This window comes from Sander lucioperca, chromosome 2 (assembly GCF_008315115.2).
Source record: "Sander lucioperca isolate FBNREF2018 chromosome 2, SLUC_FBN_1.2, whole genome shotgun sequence".
NCBI classification, from domain to species: domain Eukaryota; kingdom Metazoa; phylum Chordata; class Actinopteri; order Perciformes; family Percidae; genus Sander; species Sander lucioperca.
In genome coordinates, this window is record NC_050174.1 from 10,319,748 (window position 1) to 10,344,486 (window position 24,739).

The 24,739-nt window shown below is 39.4% G+C and overlaps 1 protein-coding gene across 3 annotated transcripts in view; it reads right to left on the reverse strand.

Moving 5' to 3' along the window:
• grid2 (glutamate receptor, ionotropic, delta 2) overlaps positions 1 to 24,739 on the reverse strand; it is a 614,241-nt gene that overhangs the window by 157,540 nt on the left and 431,962 nt on the right. For all 3 annotated transcript variants that reach the window (XR_004895179.1, XM_031309308.2, XM_031309309.2), the window contains exons 7-8: positions 23,302 to 23,463; positions 17,246 to 17,365 (exon numbers count right to left, since the gene is read on the reverse strand). Coding sequence is in view for 2 of the 3 variants with exons in the window: in XM_031309308.2 (XP_031165168.1) it covers positions 17,246 to 17,365; positions 23,302 to 23,463 (282 nt within the window). In the remaining variant the exon portion in view is untranslated. The remainder of the gene's footprint in view (positions 1 to 17,245; positions 17,366 to 23,301; positions 23,464 to 24,739) is intronic.

The following is a 24,739-nucleotide window of genomic DNA, read 5'->3' on the forward strand; positions in this document are numbered from 1 at the left end:
TCTGTCCCTAGTCTGGCTCAAGAGATGTACATTGCTGGGATAAAGCCTGGCATCCGGCTTGCTCTCACACAGTGGATGTCTCTTCCCTCTCGCTATGCGCTGTGATTGGTTTAAAGAAATACGAAGAAGTCAGAGCGTTTTTTTCCCCCTATCCCAGAATAGATAGGCGGTATAGCCAGATACTCAATCGCTGACACAGCACTGTGGAGATAGGCCTGGCAATGCCAGATTAGTGGGCCCCTGACTATACAGCATGGGATCTTTTACTTCATTTTGTGTTTAAATATAGCCAATTAGACAATGTTATCACATTCATTTGGCAGTTACTTTTGTCTAAAGTAACTTAACATGCCAACCTCACTTACAGTTCTTCTCAGTGTAGCTGCTTATTCTGGCTCTCTGATTGGTTACACGGTATGTCAGTCTACCTGTATTACCCAATACCTTGACAGGCAGGAAGGGGGGAGACCACAACAACGCTGCGTTACGATGAATCCCACTGCTTTTCTAACGCACGTCGACAATGTTTGTATTATTACTCTCACTGCCAGTGGGGGGAGATACAAGTTCCACACTCCAGCCTTAACATAAGTTTTGGTCCTAAAAGGGATTATTGCGAATCAGAGAAAGCAGAATGAGAGGGAGTATGAGAGAGTGAGGCAAATAATGAGATGACAGGAAAGGAGATGAGCGGAGAGGAAATGAAATGAAAGAGGGAGGGCTGACAAGAGATGGAAGGAGAGAGAGAGGGAAAGATAGATGGAGTATCAAACCAATGCAAATCTGTTCCCCCTACTGTAATCACTTTAGTGCACACGCACAGACACAGACACACACACAATCACACACACACACACACACACACACACACACACACACACACACACACACACACACAGGGACGTACACACCTTAAATCCTTCTTGCCCATGCTTACAGTTTTTGCAGATTGCTTACACACTGAAATCAAAAGTATTACCAAAACCTTACACTCAAGGAGAAAAACATTTTCCCAGATGTGCACCACTATAAGCACAATGTCGGCCTCACACTTTTTGAAAAACAATACACAAAGTGATTTGCAAAACACTAAACACACTTGTATACATTAGACACAGAAGTATGTCATGATGTCACTTCCTTGCAATTCCAAAGCACTGACTGTCAAATTACCACACCTAACTGTATGAGCCAATCTGTGAAACACAGCCATCAGGTATGCAAACACATGATTGCTTAATTGTAGACACACCGATCAGGTTTAAGCACTATAAAAATGCAGCAGGTAAGTTTAGTATTTTCTGTACTGTATTTTCAGATCTTTTTATTTTTTTGTCTGTTGTTTGCTGAGCTAACAGTATTATGCACACTACTGTAGTAGCATGAAAACTGGGACATGTTGTTGTGATTCTCCATGTTGACATGTTGACTGATTTGGGTATATGGAGAGAAATAAATTATATTTTCCTCAGTCTGCAGCATTGGTCTTGTGTAATGTTTGGTGAACTTGTATATTTGCACTTTCTCTGTGTACTTCATTTACAGTACTCTAATCACTGAGAAGTAGAATTGCTAAAAGTGTTTTAGGTTAGCAACAGCAGTGTGTAACTGGTTCAAACAGAATTAAATCATATGAAACGTGTGTGTTTTCATATGGTAACAAACAAATGTTTTTTTTATGAGATTAGTGTATTGTTTTTGTAAGTGTGTTTCATTTTGTGTGTGTTTCATCAAGGGTCTGAGGTGTTCTGCTAATCGGGTGTGTGGTTGTGCTAATTGGGTGTAGAGTATTGAAAAACGGGTCCCTGTTTTCAAACGTTCAAACTAGTGCCTAAGCAATCGGGAAAAAAAACAGTTTTAAGCCCATGAGAAAATGTACTGTAGGCATGTGGTGATTCACTCGCAGCTTATTTCATGATATGATTGTTTGGTATTCAGTCCCCTGATAGACTGAGATAGGTTGTGGTGTGAGTGTATGCGTGTGTATATCAGGTAATGAAGAAGAGAAACCAGGGGAGAAATTAATTTCCTTTTTTTTTTTTTTTAAATGTAATACAAATAGATAAAAACATATATAAGAGATATTTTGAACAGCGAGTAAAACCCTTCCATGGAACAGCATACATTCTTAGGTCTAAGGTTTTATTTCAAGGACAAGGTGTTGCAGCAACTGACCCATCAACACATTTTGATTAGCAGATAGCCTGCATTCAGCTCAGTTTAATTTATTTATCCTTTTAAGGGTCATAGGGACCACATGTTATCCCAGGGTACACTGGCAGAAGGTAAGGGAAACTAAGAAGGACAGGTACCCAGTTATATGCAGCCAGTACTTTGAGACACAACGTACATATCCAGTTCTACATCCCCTTGTGTGAAGGACAGGTTGCAGCTTTAATGAGGAGTGGATGCTCGGTGAGGGGTGATGGTGCCCCTGTCCTATATCCTGGTACAATAACACTATGGATGGGTTGAAGAAAGTGTTTCCTTTCTGAGATTTTCTTGGTAAAGTGGCTTTTAGGGGGTTAACTGCTGCCTGGGGGACTATTTTTATGGTAAGTGTATGTTTGATGAAAAAACTTCATACTAAAAATGAGGTCTTAGTAATTACAAGGGGAATAATTGGCTGGTGTTCTTAATAGCTTTGGGCCAATATTTACTGATTATTCAGTGGAAGAGTGAATGCGCCATGATTGGCCTCGAGAGGCGGTTACACCTAAGAACTGAAGTCATGCAGCTACTCTTTGTTTCTCTAACCATCTCTTTAGTGCACTTGAATGGCTGTAAATTCATGAGGCAATGGGTCGTTTAAACCTCATACTGAACTAACACTATTGGCATCAAATGGTTTGAAAAAAATACTGTTTGTACACAGGTGTTTATATTAATATACAGTACAGTGCTTTACAAACCCCACAGACAGAAATACTATGAAGTAGACATTGTCTGGAGTCTGAACATCAAGTCAAGACGTTTCCATACAGGAACTGGTGCTAGCAAATTTCAGAAACACTAGCATTGGAATCTTTCTTTACTTGACCTTTGCAGCCCCTCTCCCTTATTTGACTTATTGTCTAATTTCTCCACTTTTAAGTGGGGGTGGCAAACTGCCTGTAAAAATGGGGTTGTGTCTTCAATCAAAAAATTCTCTTTAATGTCTGTCTCTCTAACTGTATTTGTAATCCTTAGTTGGAGTTCAGTTGAAATGTTCCTAGCTGGGCAGCATTGCACCAGACTAAGATTTGGCCTTGCAAAGTCCTCTCCTGTAGAGAAGACCTTATCCTTGACAAACACTCTTTTGATTCACCAAAGCTCATATTCTTTTTTACTAGAGAAATAGTATGAACACATGATCTTCTGGCCTGTTTCTGTGACATATTTGTCACCATTCTGTCCTCTACCGATTGTATTATTCACCTCACTTAATCTCTTTCTTGTTCTGTAATCCTTGATCAATCTCTCTGCCCTCTCCTCCCTCAAAGTTTCGGCTGAGGTCCCATGTCCTCTTCTCTCTGCAGGGCAGTTGTCTGCACCTATTCACAAAGCCATGGTATGTTTAACACGAGGACACAACCTTGGTGTCAGATACCGCTGCTCTCTCACTCTTATTTCTTTTCCTCCCTCCCTCATTCTCAGCTGCCACCTTGGTAGTGCTATGTTTACAACCAGGTCACAGGCAATTAGGCCTCACCCTTATCTCTCCCTCACATCCCTGCTCCTGCCAATCCATTCATCCATCAATCCATCCACTCCGTAGCAAAGATTAACCCAAGGACTGACAACCCACCTCATTTCCCTATTCGTCTTTTTCCCTCTCTGTCCATCCATCACTCCCCCTCTGTACTCATCCATCCATCCATCTCTATGACTTGACTTAAATAAAAACATTACATGGCTGCTCCTTCATTTTCTCACCCCTCCCTCGCTGCATCCCTCCTAATATCCACCCGCCATTTCAGACAGCACTCAGACCAGCCCCCCTCCGCTTTCATTTTCTCTGAACCTTTATTCTTCCATCCACCCAGACATGCCTTTTTTTCTTGTTTTCTACTATAACCCAAAGTACTGTTGTATTAACAACATGGTATCTCAGAGAGCCTAGGCAGATTTCCTGTCCCTGCATGTGATGATATACAGTGGTCTGACTTGGTTCAAAAGTATTGAGGTATGAGTCTTGACTTCTTACTTGCAGGAAAATGAAAAACAAATTCTGGCAAAAACATAAACAAACATTCAAAATTGGAGATGTATGTCTGTTTTCTGTCCACAAGAACCAACTACTCTTTTAGTATTACACTCACACGCTGTGTGGTTTGAAAAAAGCGATGTGCAGACAGGGACATCTCATACTTCACTGCAGCACACTAGTTGAGAAAATGAACAGGGTTAAGGTTGGTGAAGGAGGCTGGCAGCAGAGAGTTATAATGCTGACTTCCTCAGCACTCTTCTGTTCGTCTGTTGTTGTTTTTTTTCCAGGCACAGGGTTTATACAGAAAATTCTGCCTACAGTATCCCAGAAATAGGTAGGGAGCAGAATAAAAACTTTTTTTGCGCACACACAATTGCACTGCTGTTCTTTCATCCTCTTTCATTCTTGCTTTCTTTCTTACCATGAGACCCTGGAAGCTGTTACAGCACATTGACTCCTGCATTCTTTGAATGATAATATACAGCAGAACCTTATTATATGCATCCACCTATACAGTAGCAGCATTTTTTTTTTTTAAATCAGCATGCTTATGCTCAGTTTCCTTATGCGACCGCACAGAATCTGTCTTGGCTGAGACATGAGACAGGATTGACAGTGGAGCGTCTGGGGAATAAAACTTCTACTGGCTTGTCTCAACAAACAGAGAAGCAGACGAGTGGCTGCCGGGCTAGTGTTTGGTGTCACCCATACTGTTTACACAACGGGTGTTTTTGTTTGGCACCACAATGAATTTCCCAATGGGGTTTGTGTGACAGCAGGTAATAGTTAAAAAAATGCTGTTTCCCACTCCTCTGCCTTTTCATATTTGTCTGCTTCACTTATTTGCCTCCCTTATTTCTCTCCCCCTTTCTTTTTGTCTCTCTCTATGCTTTTGCTATCTCACATATACAGAGACCCACAGTAAAAATTCACATGCACTGCCACACTTAAGCTGATCCAAGGACACCAGAGGCAGTTTGTCAGCTTCAATTAGTGTCCCGTGTCCACTGCTGCTGTGGTCACCCAGAATATAAGTTGCTGGTCAGTGCATGTGTGTTCACTCATGATTGACACAACCTTCCAGCTAAAACAAATCTTCGACATCAATCAAGCCACAGAGGAAACCTGCAAACACTCAAGTATTCATAAGTTTAAAAGGGTAAAAGCTGTTATCACAAAGGTTGAAAAAAAGAATCGCTATTTAGTACTACTGGTCCAGCAGCACTTCAGTATAAAAGATAAGAGTGAAATATGCTTGTTTGCTATCTGACTGGGAGTCAAATGAGAAAATCAATATCATTAATCTATGAGTTCAGTAGCGAGATTGGTCCATGACCTCATCATAGTCAAAACAATATATTTTGGCGCCAATACATCCAAGCAACACCTGGGTTTTGTTCAGAGTTTTATGTTTGAAAACATCTTTCAACAGCTTTCACTGTGCCTAGCTGTTGTTAACCCCAGGAAGCTTAATGCTTCTTAAAGACAATGTTTTACTTTTGTTGTCTACACGTATTTGATATGACGGAACATGTTCCACCAAAACAAGTTTTTATTTTGCAGGGGCACCGGAGCTTTGTTCAGCAGCATCCAATACGATTGTGATTGTTTTAAAGAAATGCCAATAAACCATTACTCCTATCCCAGAATGCTGTGTGTACTAGCCAGACCTTCCTTTGCAGCGCTGTGGAGGAAGGTCTGGCAATGCAAGACTAGGAGAAAAAGGACAAAGAAACACTCTGAATCGCATCTTTGAATCAGTGTCCTTATGTATGTATGGAGGGAGGGAGAGGCTGTAGATAGCCTGAGGCTTTATATCTCTCACACACACACACACACACACACACACACACACACAGACACAGACAGACAGACACACACACACACACACACACAGCTATCAGGTGAGATGATCCAGAAGGAAAGAAGTGGAGGGGAAAAACTCTGTGAGGACAAATCATTGACGTCCTCTCTTCCCTCCCATTTACTTTCCCCATCCCATCTTCCTTTCACCCATGCATCTTTTACTGAATCTTCCCTTCTTCCACTTCTTGCCCCCTCCATTATTTCCACAATCTCCCACCTGACACAAAGGAGGGGGAGACACGCTTCAAAAAGATACATGCAAATCTACCTAATAGGATGGAAAATTTGAGGGAAATGGTGATCTTTCCCCTTAAAGATATCTTTTCTGTCACTATCTTTCCGCCTTTCACTCTTTGCTTGTTTTCACTCAAATTTACTTTCTCTTTCCCTCTGATTCATTTATTTTACTACCTCTCTATCTGTGTCTCATTTTTCTGACTCACATAATGCCCATCTCTCTTTCTGCCTTTTTTCCATGTGACTCATCAGTACCTCCTCCCAAACCTCCCTCTCTTTTCTCATAACCCTCTGCATCTCACCCTGCAGGACTTTTTTACATAATTATAATAATCACTTCCAGTGGTGTTGCCCCTCATCTAACCTCCCTAAAATAGCTCTGGCTAACTTGCCCTCCAGGGCTGCATACTTTGTTCCATGATCAGAGGATGTATGAGAGGCCTCTGTACACTATCCACATGATGTGCGTATAAAATCTCAAATTTATTAAACACATTTTCATGCCCATTTCCATGTTAGCAACCATGGCATATTTGATTTTATCAGAAGTCTTGATCTGGCCTTTAAGTCATATTTAGTATTTTAGCTCTGAGTAAAACTTAATGTGCTTACTTTGAAACACTAGTACATGTACAGTTTAGTTGTTAGCAGGTTTAACGCCGGAATTCCACCAGAAACGGAAGTGGCGCGTTCCGCCATGCGCTATACCACACCGGAAGCGTGGATTTTTTCTGGATATTTGTGCTTCTACTATAAATAAGTAAGTAGTCTACATACAGTAGTTAAATGGTTTCTTCCTGTTAGCCCAATTATGAACGACATGGATCAAAGATTTGTGGCTGTGTTTTAGTTGTTAAAATAGTGTAGTAATGTGATATACAATCAGGAGTCTTCGCAGGGTGTTTATTTTGAAAATTGACCAGATGCTCTAGCCGTTACACTTCCTGCCTGTGGCTCCGTCAAAAAATAGATCTAGAATGGACTTTTAGCAGAGCAGAGCGGAGAGCTGTTTCTGGGACCTGCTGCGTCACGGCTGGTGGAATCAAAAGCATTGTCTTGAGTGGCTGTGATTGTTTCGGTGGACATAGCACCGCCAGAATGTGGCGCAGAAGTGCCTCATGGAATTTACCGGTAAGAAGTTTGGCTCTAGGGATTTTAATGTTGGTTGCTCTGTCAGTCCATCACTTTGGACCAGACTGAAATACCTAAATAGCCATTAATAAATTAATTGACAATTGAAATTGAAATTGAAATTCATAGTTCCCACAGGATGTATTCTAATGACTCTGGTGATCGCCTGACTTTTCCCCTGACACCACCATGAGGTTGACATTTGAGGTTTGTGTCTTAAAGTGCTCATATTATGCTTTTTGGCTTTTTCTCTTTCCTTTATTGTGTTCTATATCTTTTTTGTGAACGTTATATGTTTACAAAGTGAAAAAGCCCAAAGTCCACCCCAAAGGGAATTACCATCTCCAACAGAAAACACTGTTCACAAACTGCTCCAAACAGCTCTATTGTAGTCCAGCCTTTACTTCCGTGATGAACGTGCGTCACTTTGTAACACACGTTATAATGTTCGCCTAGCTGCTAGCGTGGCACTCCCTCATACTCTGCTTCTGATTGGGACAAATCCCATCCGTTACTGAATAATAATATAAAAAAAAAAAAAAAAAAACGAAAGGAAGAAAAAAACTCGCGCCCAGAACCACTACAGTGATGAATGATCAGCATATAGGCTGCCTACCAGGCGCCAAGTCTTTCTTTTTTTGTGATACATTTTTTATTTATTAGCACCTTCAGACATACAAAACAAATTCCCCAATGTGTGACAGGTAATGTCAGATGGCGCACAGAACAGAAACACAAATTGAACAAGAACAAAAACCCTCTCCCACCCCCTACCCTCTGCGGTCTCAAGGAAAACAAAACAAACAAAAAAACAGAAATCACACCTTGCCTAGTCACTCTCCTCTAATTCTTATGGGGCTGAGGTCATTAGGTCTGATATTTGTGCTGCTGCGCTTTCCCATAGGCTGATTGTTGATGATTTGGCGTTGTTAATCCTTGCTGTAGAGAGCTCAAGCATAACTATGTCCAGAAAATACGCCACACAACCACTGTTTTATACAAAGCGAGTGAGGGGGGAGCCAGCGCTGAGCTATCATTTTCTTGGTTGCGGTTGATCCGGCTAGCCAAACTTTCTTATGTCTCCCAAGCAGGTGTAGTTTAGAGTCATCATTAAGTAACAAAACAATCGGGTCAGTAGGAACTCGACATCCTATTACATGTTGTTTTATTCGCGCCAAGTCTTTCTGTAGGAAATTGAGAACGAGATGGAGGTGGATCAGGCGAGCGACGAAGGTTCAGAGACTGTTTCAATAGAAATGCGAGCTGAAACATTGAATTCTGCTGCCCAAAACGACGAAAAAAATAAGTAAAAAAAAAATAGTTTTGGATTTACAGTATGACCCCTTGTCCTATTTTCACTAAATAGGAGAGATATTATTTTGGTAATTTATGGAGTCAAACACTTGATTTGGCTTTTTTTTGGCGCTTTAACTGTTGTTTATGTTTGTGAAGAAAAGGATGGCCCTCAGAACTAATAATGTATGGTACTTTCACTTTCAATTGATTGTTTGAAAACGTTGTATGGGATGGTCTGAACTCAAATTGCGCATTATACCTTTCTACGGGTCTTAAATGTCATGTGTGACATGTGTTATGTTGTTATTACATGTGTATACATTTGTATAGATGTTTATACATTTGTATAGATTTTTCTTTAATTCAAAACCAAATAGTTTTGGATTTATGACCCCTTGTCATATTTTCACTACATGGGAGAGATCCCCCCCCCACCCCGTTTTACAGTTTTAAAAAAAAAAGTAACTACAAGTACATTTTAAATGAACTTATTACTTTTACTTGAGTATTTTTTCAGATAGGTGATTTCACTTGTACTTAAGTAATATTTCATCAAAGTATTGTACTTTTACTTGAGTACAATATTTTAGTACTTTTTCCACCTCTGCTGGGTAGTAGTCCTTACCCAGCTACTGCGCATGTGCGACTCCCAACAAAGATGGAAGAAGTGAGATACCTCACTCTGTAGCTAAAACAGAGAGCTCAACACACAGGGTGAAAAGAGGAGCTGCAGCAATGTGCAGTACAACAAAAATATGGTCTTTTTTGAAAATTAAACCAGGTAAACCTTTTCTGATATAACCTCTAAATACAATTATGAACCTGAAAATGAGCATAATATGAGCACTTTAACTACTACTGAATGGAGCCATGACATGTGGTACAGAGATGTTCATGTTCCCCTCAGGAAGAACTGTAATAACATTTAATATACGAAATGCCATCATCAGGTACATTTTTTGAATTTGTTAAATTCTGTTATTAGATTATTAGTGAAATACTTATAACTTTCCCATGAGCCTCAGCTATATTATCTGTTTAGGGCTAAACAGCAAATGTTAGCATGCCAGCATGCTAAACTAAGATCCCAATCTAGTTAAAGTCATGATTGCACATATTACAGACATGTTTGATTTCAACAGCTGATATTTGGATGAGTCCTGGTGCACTCATGCACTGTAGCCAGATGAAAGTAACATAAGATACAGAGCAGCAACAGGATATTAGTCTGTGAACCAATAACAGGTGAGTGTTTGAGAAGGAAAAAAATCAGCAGGAAGTTGCTATCCACGTCTTAGGGTACTGTATTGTGCCAGAGAAACCCTGATGTTTTCTCCAATAAGCAAAAAACAAACATGCAAAGGCTATCCATTAAATGTATCTCTTCATAGTTTGTTAGAGATGAAGAGATTGTTCCCATAGACTACAACGTCAAAGTCAAACTCATATCCCTCCATGCCAGCAACCATAAAAAATGAAAAGATTAAAAAAAAAAAAAAAAAAAAAGCATTTGTACTGTAAATTCAATAGAGCTGGAACAAGTTAAATAAAATATTAATCTCCTTGTTCTAGGACAGGCGCTCACAAAAGTTCACTACTATTCTTGCCACAAGGAGACAAACAGAACACAAACAGATACGCTTGATTCAGATTGTGCATCCTGATTCATAATGTAGGTTAATACATGTGTCTGTGGATGATATCTAGCTCTACATTTTGTGAAAAAGGAATTTAACGGCTTTGTGTGTCACTGTGGTTAGCCTTATCAAAGAAACTCTGTCAACAATATTTAACTCTGTTTGGAACTCAGTTGAAATGGGTAATGTTTGATAGCAACTCCTCTCTGCATGCATGTGTATCCGCTTTGTTGAAAGTAGACTAAACCCAGTGTCTCTCTATGTTACACACTGATGCTCACGCAGACTGACATTAATTGTCACGCAAAGCCAAAAGGGTTAGCTTAGCATTTCCAAGCATGCCAGATGATTTATGCAAATGCATGTGTGTGCGCGTTGGCTTGCGTGCGTTTCTGAGTGAACTGCAGCTACTATATGTGTGTTTGAGTTGGTGGGCACATTAAGCAATTACATTAAAAAAAATGTCCTTCAATCGTTCAAAACATGTAATGGAAGAAATATTTCTCGCATGATGACAGGACTTTGAGGGAGGGTTTCAAGGTCCCATGACTGTCTGAAGTCACTTAGTGTAATTCACCACACATGTCAGATGACACTGGAGATGATAATTGAAGGTGACCTCAATTTAAGAATGCTGCAGTTTGCAGGCCATTGATTCTTGTAAAGAGGGAAAATATTCCGGTCTCTCTTCGAAAAGATTGATAATATGTGCTGATGTGAGAGAGAAAAGGGAGCATGAGCATGTGTAAGAGAGTAAGGGTGTAATGATTGTGACTCTTTTATGACCTGTGCTGCCGCTTCCATCTCTTGTACGGGACCTATAAGGATTAGGCCATCTATCTCCTTCTAGATGTCTCTCTAGCTCTTCTCTCAGTTTCATTTTACCTTTGTCTTCTTCACCCTTTTCTTAATCTGGCAACACATCAGTCTTTCTCCATTCACTCATCGCCTCCCCCTCCTCCTTCTTCTCCCCGCTTAGCCACAACCCTTTTTTATTGTGCTGGTTCTAAAGTATAAATCTGATGCTGTTTTTCCTCTCTGAAGTCACTTAAGATGTTGCAGATAGCTAACGAAGCAATTACACATGGCAGACTTGTCGCCTCTATATAAGAGAGCAGTGGAGCCTGGCATGCCTGTAGATGTATAGAGAGAGAGATGTAGGCTCCCATGTACTGCTACTGAAGGTAATGGAGCAGAACGCCAATTTTACCACAGTGACGCATTCATAATTATGACGATCTGAGGTGCTGTTATTATCATTATCACTAGACAACTGTATGCATATGTGTGAAGTATGATGGGAATAAATGTCATGACAAATAATTGAGGATTGACAAAGATGAAAGCACATTGGGGAGAGTTATAAAATGGCAGGCAGGATTAGAGAGGGAAAAGAACTGAAAAGATGAAGAGGGAAGGGAGAAAGAATAAGTTAATAAGGTACGACAGGAAAACAAAGCAACAATGCTGGACTGTGTGTCTGTCATCAGTGAGACTCTCAGCAGGGTTGAGAAAGAAGAAGACAGAGGAGACAGAACAGTGAGGGAGGATTGTAAAGAAAGACCAGGTTAAGTGGTATTCTCAGCAAAATGTGGAGTTAATACCATAATTAGGTGAGTCTGCATATACTGTTAGTGGTGTGATCAGGCAGGCAGACACACACTCACTTTATATCTCAATGTACCAGCAATGTAGTTTGACTTTTAGGGGGCTGTTGTCCATTATTCAGAGTCTTTATTGCAGACATTGAATGGCTCTCCTATATAAAATACATGGAGTTGCACCCATTATCCATATTGTTTAAAGACACATCGGTGTCCTGAAAGCAGTTGGGTACAAGAGAAATACAATACATACATAATGCACATGATGTGAGCAGAGAGAGAGAGAGAGAGAGAGAGAGAGAGAGAGAGAGAGAGAGAGAGAGAGAGATGATCTATAATTTATTTAATTTTTGGTTATACATGTTTCTTCTAGGGAAGGTCACTGTCAATGTTCCCAGCTGTTAAGACACTACATTACCACAGGGTAAAGGCTAAATAATATAACATAGGTTGCTCTAAGAAAGGTTTTCAATGGCTAAAGAGCAAATATTCAGCAGACAAGCCTTCTAATGTGACCATGGGGAGTGTAAGATGTGAACATAACACTAAACATAACGCTTACATTAAGGGACATCTCCAAAAGAATTCCTATAAGTAAAGCTGCTAAAACGATTACCCCTTCTCTATGTTTGATTGAAATACAACTGCTCCCCAATTTATTAAATTGAGCAACTTTGCCTGCAATCTGTGAAAATGACACACAGAAAACTGCTGCATTTCTTTTGATGGCTGATGTTACTCTGCCTTTATTAACATTTCTAAAATGTCCAACTGAATTGAGAAATGAATGTGGCTCTTTCTGACAGATTCCCTGACCAGTGGATGCTATTTAAAAAAAAATATCCACTGCATTGCAATGTGAAATACATCACCATCACTGCTGATTGCTCAATGTTGCTGACTGTGATTGCAAGCAGAATTACAAAGCATTAGCTAATCTAATTACTGTTTCTTTGACACACCAGCCCTTAACAAATATGTTTTAATCTAGTCAGTACGTTGGCAGATGTGTACAGGTCACACTGAATAAGAATGTTATTTATTGGCTCAGTTTACTCTGGCCCAACTGGTATTTTTGCTTGTCTCTGTTCTGATAGAGACATGAAGCTGCTTTGAACAGACCAGTCACACCAAGGTCAATTTAATTTCCCCCCAACAAAAACTATACAAGATTATTTCCAATTTAAGATGACTATTTATAGCTCAAGTCATTTTAGTGACTCTTTTCTTTCTTCATCATGTCAAATGAATGCAAAGGTATCATGTTACTTCTATGTTTTTGTAGAGAAGCAGCACAACCATATTGGTCCATGAATATTTGAATGCATTATCATAAAAAGCCATCTTCACTTAACAGTGGTGATTCCTACTGTACAGTATAATTAGGGAATTAAGTATTGTCACTCATGCCATCATTACATCAGGGAAGACGTTAACCTGGGGTGAGAGAGGCAGGGTTGCTTTTCATAATAATCAATTTACATTGAGATCTTTAGCCAGCCTTAACCTGCTCACACTGCAGAGGAGAATAGAAGAAATTATTTTACATACATAGCAGTTCTTGTCCTTGTCCATCACAATGAAAAGGATATGGGTTTAAATTGATATTGATATTGTACTTAACATCCTCACAGTTACACACGTGGACATGAATGCAGATAATGGAATGCTTGAACGGCATGAGCTGATTACCATTTTATTGTTTCCTGCTATGCCAGGGTTTTTAATTTCCTTTTAGCTTTTCCTTTTACACATACTGGGTCAGGCTAGGCTTTTCGTTAGCTTTTCTTCTTGGTGGTGGGGTGGTCAGAGCCCTTTTCACTAACCATTTCTCCAGCCTAAAGGCCCAGACACACAAAGCTGATAATCACATGACATGTGTAATTGGCGGGGCGGGCACTGCCGGCAGTCGGACTCAAATGACCCATCTGATTGGTAGAGTGCTAACCCGGAAACGGGGAGCGGAATGAGCGTGACTAGAGTCTCTCAAAATCTGACGAAAATCTTTTAAACTGACCTTTGTTGATCTGAAATGAAGACAGATTCAGCAACTGCATGGCCTATTTCTTGCTTAAAATGTTTTCAGAAACACGTTTCGGTGAACTATTTTAGTACAATATGAGATCGTATTCTGAACAAGCCACCATGACAGTCAAATAGTCTTTGAATTTCCAGAGAAACAAGACCCATGTGACATGTTCGTCCAATCAGCTGCCGGTTTCCATTTTTGGGCGACAATACAGATTAGCGCCACCTGCTGTTATGGAGGCGTATTACGTCTCGTCGCTTTGGTATGTTCCGAGGCACTTTTTTGACCAATTTGGGGAGACTGATCAGCCCAACTGCCTTTTCTGCCGACGTTTTGCCGTCGGCTCTGTGTGTCTGGGCCTTTACATATATATCTGCCATGATTTTTTTCGCACGATAGATGCTCTGTATTAACACAATTTTAGAGTGCTACATCATTCAGAAAGGCACAATTCAGCTACAAGAGAAAGTGAATAATGCAGGCACTCTGAGAGGAATGTTAGCCTCTCTTTAGTCCTTTGATTCCATGTATGAATTTAATTGAATCCCAATGACAGACCAACCAATGTTTAGAGTATTAAGGGAGACTGTGACAGGAATACTGTATAACAAGTGCCTTAATTCCCTTAGAAGTAATTATGCTTTCTGATTAGGGAATTGTGTCTAAATGTAATTATGCTGTGCTTTAAAGATTAATTTTGTCTGTGACTGCATTCTGCGTTAGGTTGGTGTCTCGCTGCATTATCCATAATCACACAGTTCACTTACTCAACTGTTATCTGTAAAGACATCCCTCCAGTATGGAGGACATACACTCTGTGTGAGAGTGTGTATGTGTGTGTGTGTGTGTGTGTGTGTGTGTGTGTGTGTGTGTGTGTGTGTGTGTGTGTGTGTGTGTGTGTGTGTCTCCGTTTAATGGAATCCTATGAGGGATTATACACTACATTGCAAGTCTGGGTCTCATATGTTAATCCTACTGTTTTCACACCTATATGCATAATCCACTGAAATTAAGTAGTCAGTGGGGGCCTAGGGTTGGGCAATATCTTTAAAATTTCCAACCGTCAGCCCAACAACTGCTGATTGCCAATATATTTATTGAAATTTATTGAAAAAAATGTTGGTACAGGATATAAAATCCTCTATTCCAGACTCAAGCAACATAAAACAAATATATAAATAATATATATTAGGGCTGTCAATCGATTACAAAATGTAATCTAATTAATTACATACTCTGTGATTAATTAATCGAAATTAATCGCATACATAATTAACGGTGCCTGAACCGATACTTTTTAAGAAAGTAAAAAAAGAAAAGAAAAAAAAAAGAGTACTAAACAACAGTCGGTGACATTAAAGAACGGCTTGTTTATTGCTAAGGCCATATGGTCAAAATTAAACGATTTAATAATAATGTATAACAATAACAATAACTTATTTCACTAGTAAATTGCTGTTGAACGACAAAAACAACCACCAGATGGGAAAAGGACATTTACAATAACTTAAAATGCACCACGAGGATGTAGTTTACCAGTTTCATTGAACACACCGTCTGTGTTGTTTTTCCGACGGCAGCTGCAGATTGTTACATACCGGTGTTGAATCCTCTACTCAGTAAAACACAGTCAAACTTTACACCGTTTAGCGTTAGCTGTCAGCATTTTAACCGTGTTTAATCCAGCTACTAGCTAGTGGTAGGCTAACGTTAGCTGCTGTCGAGTATAGTGTTAACTAGCTAGCGGTAGGCTAACGTTAGCTGCTGTTGAGTATAGTGTTAACTAGCGTCACGTGCAGCGGTGTTTGTGTTGCCTGTATCGTCTGTTTCAGAGCACCAGAGAGAAGTGCAGACATATCAGTGGCACCAGATTTCAGTAGCCAGGGTTGGCAGGAAGAAGATTTTTACAAGTAAATGTTCAAAATGATCCAGGCAGCTCTCGTCTCTCCTTCATTTTACAGTCGAATGGTGGCTAGAACGGATCCGGGTCAAACGTAAATATGGAATGGATTAATGTTCGTTATTTTTTTAACGCGTTTTTTTTCTCAGATTAATTAATCGAAATTAACACGTTATTTTGTTGACAGCCCTAATATATATATATATCACATTTTAACATGTTCTTTTCATAAAACACATTAATTTCATGATTGAAATTTTCTAACAATTCATAAATAAATTACATAAATTACTGATAAGCTTTATAATTATACATTATACCTTTTGACAGACAAAATGCATCCAACCTATTCTTAAAATATTCACGCAGGCTTATGTGCGGCGGCTGACAAGAAGCCAACTGAGCACTCGTTCTTCAGAGGCAGACCATTGTATTAGCAAAAGAAAAAGAAATAAATCGCCAAAAACCAGCGATGTACTCAGCCAATATTTGTCAACCCTAGTAGGACCTATTCCAATCCCAGTGCACTTGAACTAAAACTGTGAGGAAAAAAAGAGTCAATACTTTCCTTTATAAAAAATACATTGATATATTTCAAGGAAGTATGCTTATCCAAACATTTAGTAGTATATAGTAGGAGTATTCCCTGATCTGTATGTTGGATGTTATGCTGAGCCTAACAATATAAACATGAAGATTTACAGAATTGGCTGGCATTGAGAGTCACTGAATATATTTTTACAAAAATTGTAAACGAACACATATGTACCTATATACACAGTGATTAAAACACACACACACACACACACACACACACACACACACACACACACACACACACACACACACACAATCAATAAACAAATGTTGTGTTATGAATGTGTGTGCGTGTGCCTCAGGAGACCGGTTAAGATTCATTATGCATGTGTCATTACTAAATACCACTTGAAAATTATTCTAATCAATCCAATTACGTAACGCCAGGCTTAATTGAAGGGGAGGTGAAGGGGAGGTGAGTTGCTGGGCTGATGCTGCATCCAAAACATAAACATGCAACCTAACAGAGGAACACAAAGAGGAGGACTGTGAATTCAAAGAGATACAAACATAATAGGGAGGAGTCCTTAAAAAATACAGAAAGGTAGCAGGACTGTACTCTGCTACACAGGGGTGACAGGCACAAGTAAAAGAAATGCCTGAATAAATATGAGATGAAAATAATGTAAAGAGCAGGTGCAGTGAAATTCCGTGTCAAATCCAAAAAATTATGTAAATCCACTCGACGCGTTAGAGCAGAAATGATTCCAACTTCACCCACAGTACACCACACACAGGGGTTCTGTTTCAACTACTTACCCTACTGATTCCTCGTCCCCTGTCTTCTCCATAATTTGTTCCCAGGATTTCAAAGAAGATGTTGGGGTTTGAGCCATTGTCAGTGAACTCCAGGAAACTGGTGAGTCCGCTCACTCCAAACTGCAAGGACAAGATGGAATGTTTTTATTTGACTGTTATGTGCCGTAATGTTTTGCTGTGTTTCCTTTCTGTGTGATCTCCTCCGGAGTACTCAGCACTAATGATTAGTTACTGATAAACGGACTGGTAGTTACTGTATTAATAAAACATTAGGTAATCAGTTGTTCTTTTTTCCTGGGATTTCACAAGTAGTAATAAAATGAATGATAAAATGAATAGATGAGACAGGATGACTCTCATAATATATTTTAATAATGATATTGACAACACGTATACATTTACATCCAAGGTATATTCCGTATCATTAGCATAGTTGAAGGCTTAAAAGCAATTGTCTGCTGCCGCAGGGCACGCTTTAATCCTGCCACCCTGGGTTTCAAGTGCTTTTGAAAGCTGGTTTAGGTCCCACCCTGGATCGATCCTTAATGAGCTGCTACTCATTAACGAATGATTACTTAAAGGGGCGCTATGCAGTTTTGGCCATTTCTTTGCCGTTTTCTCGCTTTTTGCTCGCAGGTTTCTCTATAGAGCTCCCCCTACAGCTTTGGAATAGATATTTGGCAGCTCCTATGTTTACTTGTGTCTGACTCCTCGCTTGGTCAGTCTGCCGTTTCCTCTTTCTCTGTTCCTCTGACAATGCTTTCCTAGCTTTCTGCTTCTTTTTTGCCAGCTCAGCCATGACGATAGTGTGAAAAACACCATCGCTACCTTGTTAGCTGGTTCCTGAATGGGCGTACGTGTGCAGTGCCGTGAAGCAATTCGTTACATCGCGAGCCCTAATATCACGCGATACTTCCTGCCGCTGAGGCCGGCGGCTCGACGGCCGAAAGTTGCAAGGGTGGTTTTTCCGCTCACAGGTGCTAGGGGGAAGCAAGACGACCACCATTCAATTCAAAAAAAATCATATAACCATTCCAATGACTCCGAAGCTGTTCAGTTAAGGTAAATTAAGCTAAAAAATACATAGTTCCCCTTTAACCATTAACTTACCGTTAGTGAAGCAGTGTGTGTACCCAATGATTAATTAATACAGTAACTACTAGTCTGTTTATCAGAAACTAATCATTAGTGCTGAATCAGACACTCAAAAACTTCCCATTAACTGACTATTACCTAATGATTAATTAATACAGTAACTACAGTTACTTAGGAACTTCTCAATAACTACATCATTCGTCTCTCAGTAACCTACATTTTTGTGTACCTTATTGTAGTGTTACAAGCTATGTGTGTGTGTCCATACTGTATGTTTTGCTCTCGGTGGAAAATCCCACTTTAGATTTGTTGCAACTTTGTTGAAAACTGAGCAGTCAGCAGCACGCAGAGATGTATGTAATAAGTAGAAGGCTGATGAAAGAATAGTGCGTTTGGACAGTGTCAGTTCCCAACCTTTGCCCTGCCTCCCGGTAGTGTGACCTGTCAGTGAATGTGACACCGTGCCTGCTTCAGGGGAGGAGAGGTGTTATACTCCTTAATGTGATTCATGCTCTCTGTGTCTGTATGTGCTTGATCCTGCGTGTATGAAACATAGATCGTGCCAGTCATGTGGGGTGGTTTGTCATCATTAACACTTGCATAGACAACCACACCTCATATCTAAGGTTTAAACTTGCATCTTAGCCTTATAATTAACAATTTCAAATCATTATATTTATTCAGACATATTTGTGTGGGTACACCTCCGTGTTACATGTGTGCATAGTGTATGTGTTGATGTGTATAGAAATAAGGGGGGGTGGGGTGGTGGTTGCCATTAGTATCTCCTTTACGATATAAATTACACCGTTCATAAATGATGTTCATGTGCCATTTGGTTTATTAATCTACATCGACACACCAGTAGGTTGTTACTATATTTAATAATTTTATTCCCCTGGGTCGACCACACAATCGCAAACATACCGTCCCACTTTATAAAGTATATATGTTTATTTGTTTCCTTGGAAACTGGGCAGGGGTAAAACCCACTGGGAAACTGTTCATTGCCTTTCATAATTATTCAGTTAATTATGTTAGCTCAGTATTGAAACAATACATCGACAACAGTTATTTTTCTTCAAATTGCACTTGATACAAAGAACATGCCATTGGGCTCATGAGACTGAATATAAATCAGAGAAATAAATAAGTAAGAAAACTTGAAAAGTGTTTTTAATGTGTGAAAGCTCCTTAAAAATAAGATAAGGGCAAGCCTCTTTTATAATAAAAGCAATAATAAATCTGGGAGAGTTAAGCTTGGACTTTGAAACAGCCTCATGGGCCCTGGTTGAAGATCTTGGGCTGAATTGCAGGACTTACTGTGCCTATAAAGTGATCAATAAAATCTAACTGCTTAAGTCATTACGACTTGAAGGTGGATATATAACAGCCAATGACAGGGTAGTGACATGTAGTCTACCAGCAGCTCAAGCACAGCACACACTTCAGACTTTGGGGATCAGTGTAACAGCAGTTTCACCTGCTGCATTTTTCATACCCAACAATATCAATAGAGCTCCTCATCAACAGCCACAAATTAGTATTTATCATTACCATAATGGCCCTGCATACCAAAACGCTGATTAAACACACAGGCACACACAGTAAGTAAAGCATCACTGCTGATACACTGTAGAATGGAACTGATGCCAGGCTGCTGAACTCAACTCTATTACAGCTTAGGGCTCTTTAACACAGCTCTGTTGAGACAGCCATCAGGGTTGGTTTAACAGCCGGGGCTGCTGATGAAAGTGTTGCCAAACCCCAGCCTGATCTCAAGGTGAAATGCAGAGATAGATATGAAAGCCATTGCACCGCATTTATTATTGTCTGACACTAATCCCAAATTAGCATTTCACTTGGCTTCATCATTCAGTCAAACTGCCATCCCTGGAGTAGTTTTTTTATTGATATCAAAACAGAGGGCATTGATCCAATTGGATTTAACAGTGATGAAAGTGTTGCCAAACCCCAGCCTAAACTCAAGGTGAAATGCAAAGATTCATAAAATCACAGCTGTAGGATGAACTCCTCTATCTCCCAAAAGTCAACTCTTCAGGAACTGAGCAAAACTTGCTGATTAATGCATGTGCTTTTTTAAGGTATGCAATCATTTAAATTCATGAAGTTTACTGAGCACAGAAGGATTGAGTTGTTTGTGTTGGAACTTAACATCAACCTGCCAAAGGGACTAAAGATGTTAATTAGCCACCGGCTCTAATCTTGCATATTTACAAAAATGTTCATCAATATGCACTGTCCCTATTTTAAACAAATTAATCTCAATGAGAAAGGAGAAACTTTTCAGTCGAAGCAAACAAAAATTGGATTTCCATGTGATAAGAACAATGCAAAAATGCTAGACTTATTTAAAGGTCCAATATGTAATATAGTTACTGTAATAAATCCAGAAATGACCCCAATGCGTCATCAGATATTAAGGAAACATGCTAAGTTGAAATACTATCTTTTCTGACAACAATGCTAATGCCAGTATTTTCCAAGACTGTATGGCTGCAGCCTGGAGCGTCCCATCTCATGCCGTCCCGTCTCATGCTGTGCCGCCTGGTGCCGTCCCCGAGCTTCTACTTTTCAAAATAAAAGCTGGCGTCTGGAATAAAGTAGCCTACTTTACTACTTTATTTTTTTTAAAGACACTGAGTGTACCTTAAGGAAAATCACAGAAAGAAACCATCTTTGTCTGCAACCATAAATTGCTCTAGGTATAGAGTTATAATATTCGCAAACAAATGTCAACCAATGCTGATGCAGGTTTCATCAAATGTACGTTAACATCAGGGACACAACAATAACATCCAGAAATCAGCAAACTATATGTATGGCTAAAATTGTGTGTTTTGGCCATTAGCTTCAGGCTAATTTAGCACAGCTACTAGGGACGGACATCTTTTGTCATTTCCTCGTTTGTGTAGCTACTCACGTTGAATTATATAGCTAGAGTACCCGAGTTGTTACTCACAAAAACAATTGAGACACAGCCAGTAAAGTGATCCCGACTGGTCCTGGCTAACGCCGCCATGCTAACCCTGCTAACTACTAACGTTACCGGAGGACCAGGCAAGCGGTCCACGGCTGTTAACAGCCTGTTCAGCGGCCGTAGCCAACAACAATGAGTTATTTGAAGCCAAAAGAGGGAGGCTGTAAATCGGGAAGAGAGGACCTTGAGTTTGCAGTGTGTTTAGCGATTGTTGCCGAAATTTTAAGTGTGTATTTCACTTGGGTGGAAAAGGACGGCAAGGTAGTGTTATTTTTAGCGGTTCCTATCGTAATTCTAAGCCGAGGAAGTGTGTTTGTCTGGTGTGTAGAAAGGACGGCGAGGTTTTGGGGTTTTTAGCGGTTCCTACTGTAATTCTAAGCCGAAAAAGTGTGTCTGTCAGTTGGGTACAGAGCTCCGCATGAGCACAGGCTTTTATGACTGTCAATATAGCCAACATCTAATGTTAGCTACTAAACTGTGCTCTGAAGTAATGTCTGGCTATGTGAAACAAGCATCTAGTAACATTGTTGGATGCTCCGGTCTCAGCCTGGCAACCAACGTGAACTTCGAGTGTGGGGAGGAGGGGGCAGGCGAGACGACTCTCTCAAGTATTTTGAATTTGTACTGCAGTAACTATTTTAAACACTAGCTGTCAGTATTGCATATTGCACCTTTAAAGTCTCCTCCATGTCACGCTTCATCCCTGGAGGGTAATTTAGTTAAGGGAATTTAGCTGCATCTTGCTGTGTCAACTAGAGTGTCTGTCTTAGCTAAGGAACAATAGGTCCTGGTCCCCCAAATTTAATGTGAGCACAATGTCTTGAAATGCAAATACATGCTCCCACTAAAGATAGACGAGACCCATTTAAAAATAGGAAGCAATCTGAAATTCAACTTGAACATTTTGTAGTTGGGTTAGAGGGGGATGAGCTATGGTATGTTTTTCTCTTTCAACGGTTGTAATCAAGCCTCAGCTCCAAACTCACACAAAGAGGCTTTCTGCTTTCTTCATTTTTGGCAGATATATTGAGAATAACTTGTTTTTCTTTTCTTTTTTTAAATAAAGTATTCATGAACCATTTTCAAACTGACATGCACTGACCTACAAGCATCACACAGCGATAGAGCACAGCAGGAGGCTGATGAAACAGATGGACGGTCCACAAACTGAGATTAGAGTCAGGTGACTTTGGATTGAGATATCAACAACAAATATAAATCAGGGAATGGGGAGGATTTATAGTGTAGTTGGTTGTATAGTGTAACTCAGATTGTATTGGTCGCTTATAGTGTTTCTTTTAGTTTTTTCAAAAGGACTCATTGTTGCATACCTCTGTTTGTACACACTAGTGAGTGTATGCTGGTTCAGCGTTGCCGTAGTCTAGTTACTTTTTTGTCTAATAAATGTTTAGGAACACACTATATGAGCCATGGAGATGAATTATACTGTTGGTAAAGGTTTGTATACTATAAGTTTTATCTAATTAGATTTTTGTCAATCTAAGGTAATTATGGAGAATCTAGTCTTTCATACATGTTCACTCGTGCCCGTGATTCTGTGTTCATGAAGATAATCGGGGCAGTTACTGGGTTTTATTACCTGTCCACAACAGTCACCAGTTAAAGAAGGCTGACAAAGTAAGGAAATACATAACAGACAAAATGTTGACAATTGAGCACAACTGTAGACCTACCTTTTCAGGATGTTTTCTGAGAGTATTATAATGCATATGGGTGCGTGTCACCATATGTAACCATGTACCCATACACATCTGGATAATTCTATTTAGCAGACTTTTTTTATATTAGCCCATGTTCTACATTTCAGCGCGTGTGTGCGTGCGTGCGTGCGTGTGTGTGTGTGTGGGTCTGTGTGTGTCAAAGCAATCAGCTCACTGTGGTTGAATACCTTCCTGCAATCCTGGAACAGTGTGTGTGTTTTTCTTCTGCATTCCCATACCTTTTTGACAGTATCCAGCATGCTCTTGCCTCCCTGCCACGGTTTGGAGTTCTTCCTGATGCAGCTCAGACTGGCCATGCTGTGCCACTTCCTATCCTCTAGCTTTCTATGGAAGGTATTGGCCAGCAGCAACACCGTATCATAGATGTAGCGGTTGGTAATCTAAAGAGAAAGAAATAACAGAAAGGCATAGAGACAGAAAGAAAATGAGACAATTACAGGGTAACACTTTATAATAACTACACACTACGAAGCATTAGTTAAGTATCAGTGAATACTTAATTCATCATTTATAAAGCATTGTTCCTACATTATTACACATTAGTATTGTATTCATAAACAATTATACGTGTTTTATTCCTGATTAATAAGCTCATCTATATGTGTTTAATAATTGTATTTTCATACTTTATGAATGATGGAGTCACCATTTCTAAATTAGGTTTAACATGAATTACAAACCAGTTATTTATGAGTTGTCAGTGGTTCACAATATCATTAAGAAAGTGTAAGTAAAACCAAACAATTTAGATGTACATTTATGCATGTGTTTACACATAAAATGATTTAGACATGCACTAATGGTCAGTTAGTATGTTAATATATGTTTTATAAACACGTATTAATACTGCAATTCATGATTAATTCAGGTAGTTAGAAAGCATTTACTAGTTGTTAGTTAAGTATTTTGTGTGACCTCATCTAAAGTAAGAACTATCTATGCCTCACAATGCATTTATAAATGAGATTGAAAGGCGCTTTCTCAAGGATGTATTAACAACTCGTAAATAACTGGTTTGTAAATTATGTAATGCTTAATTTAGAAATGGTGAATCATCAAACATAAAGTATGAAAGTACATTATTTAAACACATTATATATGAGGTTACACACACACATTCAGAATATGAAAAACCCTGTTATCAAGAAGTCATTTCAGCTTTTGGCAGGTAAAATATTTTTTTGGCCTTTCCACTCTCTTCAGGTTTCCAGAAACAGTAACCACTGATGCAGATTTTATACAGTATTTACAAAGCCAAAAACAAATGTCAGTGTTGTGGTTACGGTCGCATGATTAAATAAATCCATGGAAAAAGGGTTATTAGAAACATTTCACACCATGTAACCATTCTAATCAAGATATTGCAATTACTCCCAATAACCATGGAACCAAAAATGCAATACATCATAAATTATTGGAGTCTAAGGTCTGGCTTCTAAGTTTTGGGACTATCTTGTTCCTTAAGGATTAAAAGAAAACTTTTTGGATATTTTTTAAACAGCAGAGATGTAGACTCAAAACAGTTGAATTTAATTCCAGGCTAAAAGATTAATTCAGTACACGCACAGTACACTCAACTATGTCTGAGCGGGGTAGCCTGTTCAATCTATCACTTTCCTTTCAACATGCTATTCTAAAATGTAAGGGAACCAAGTG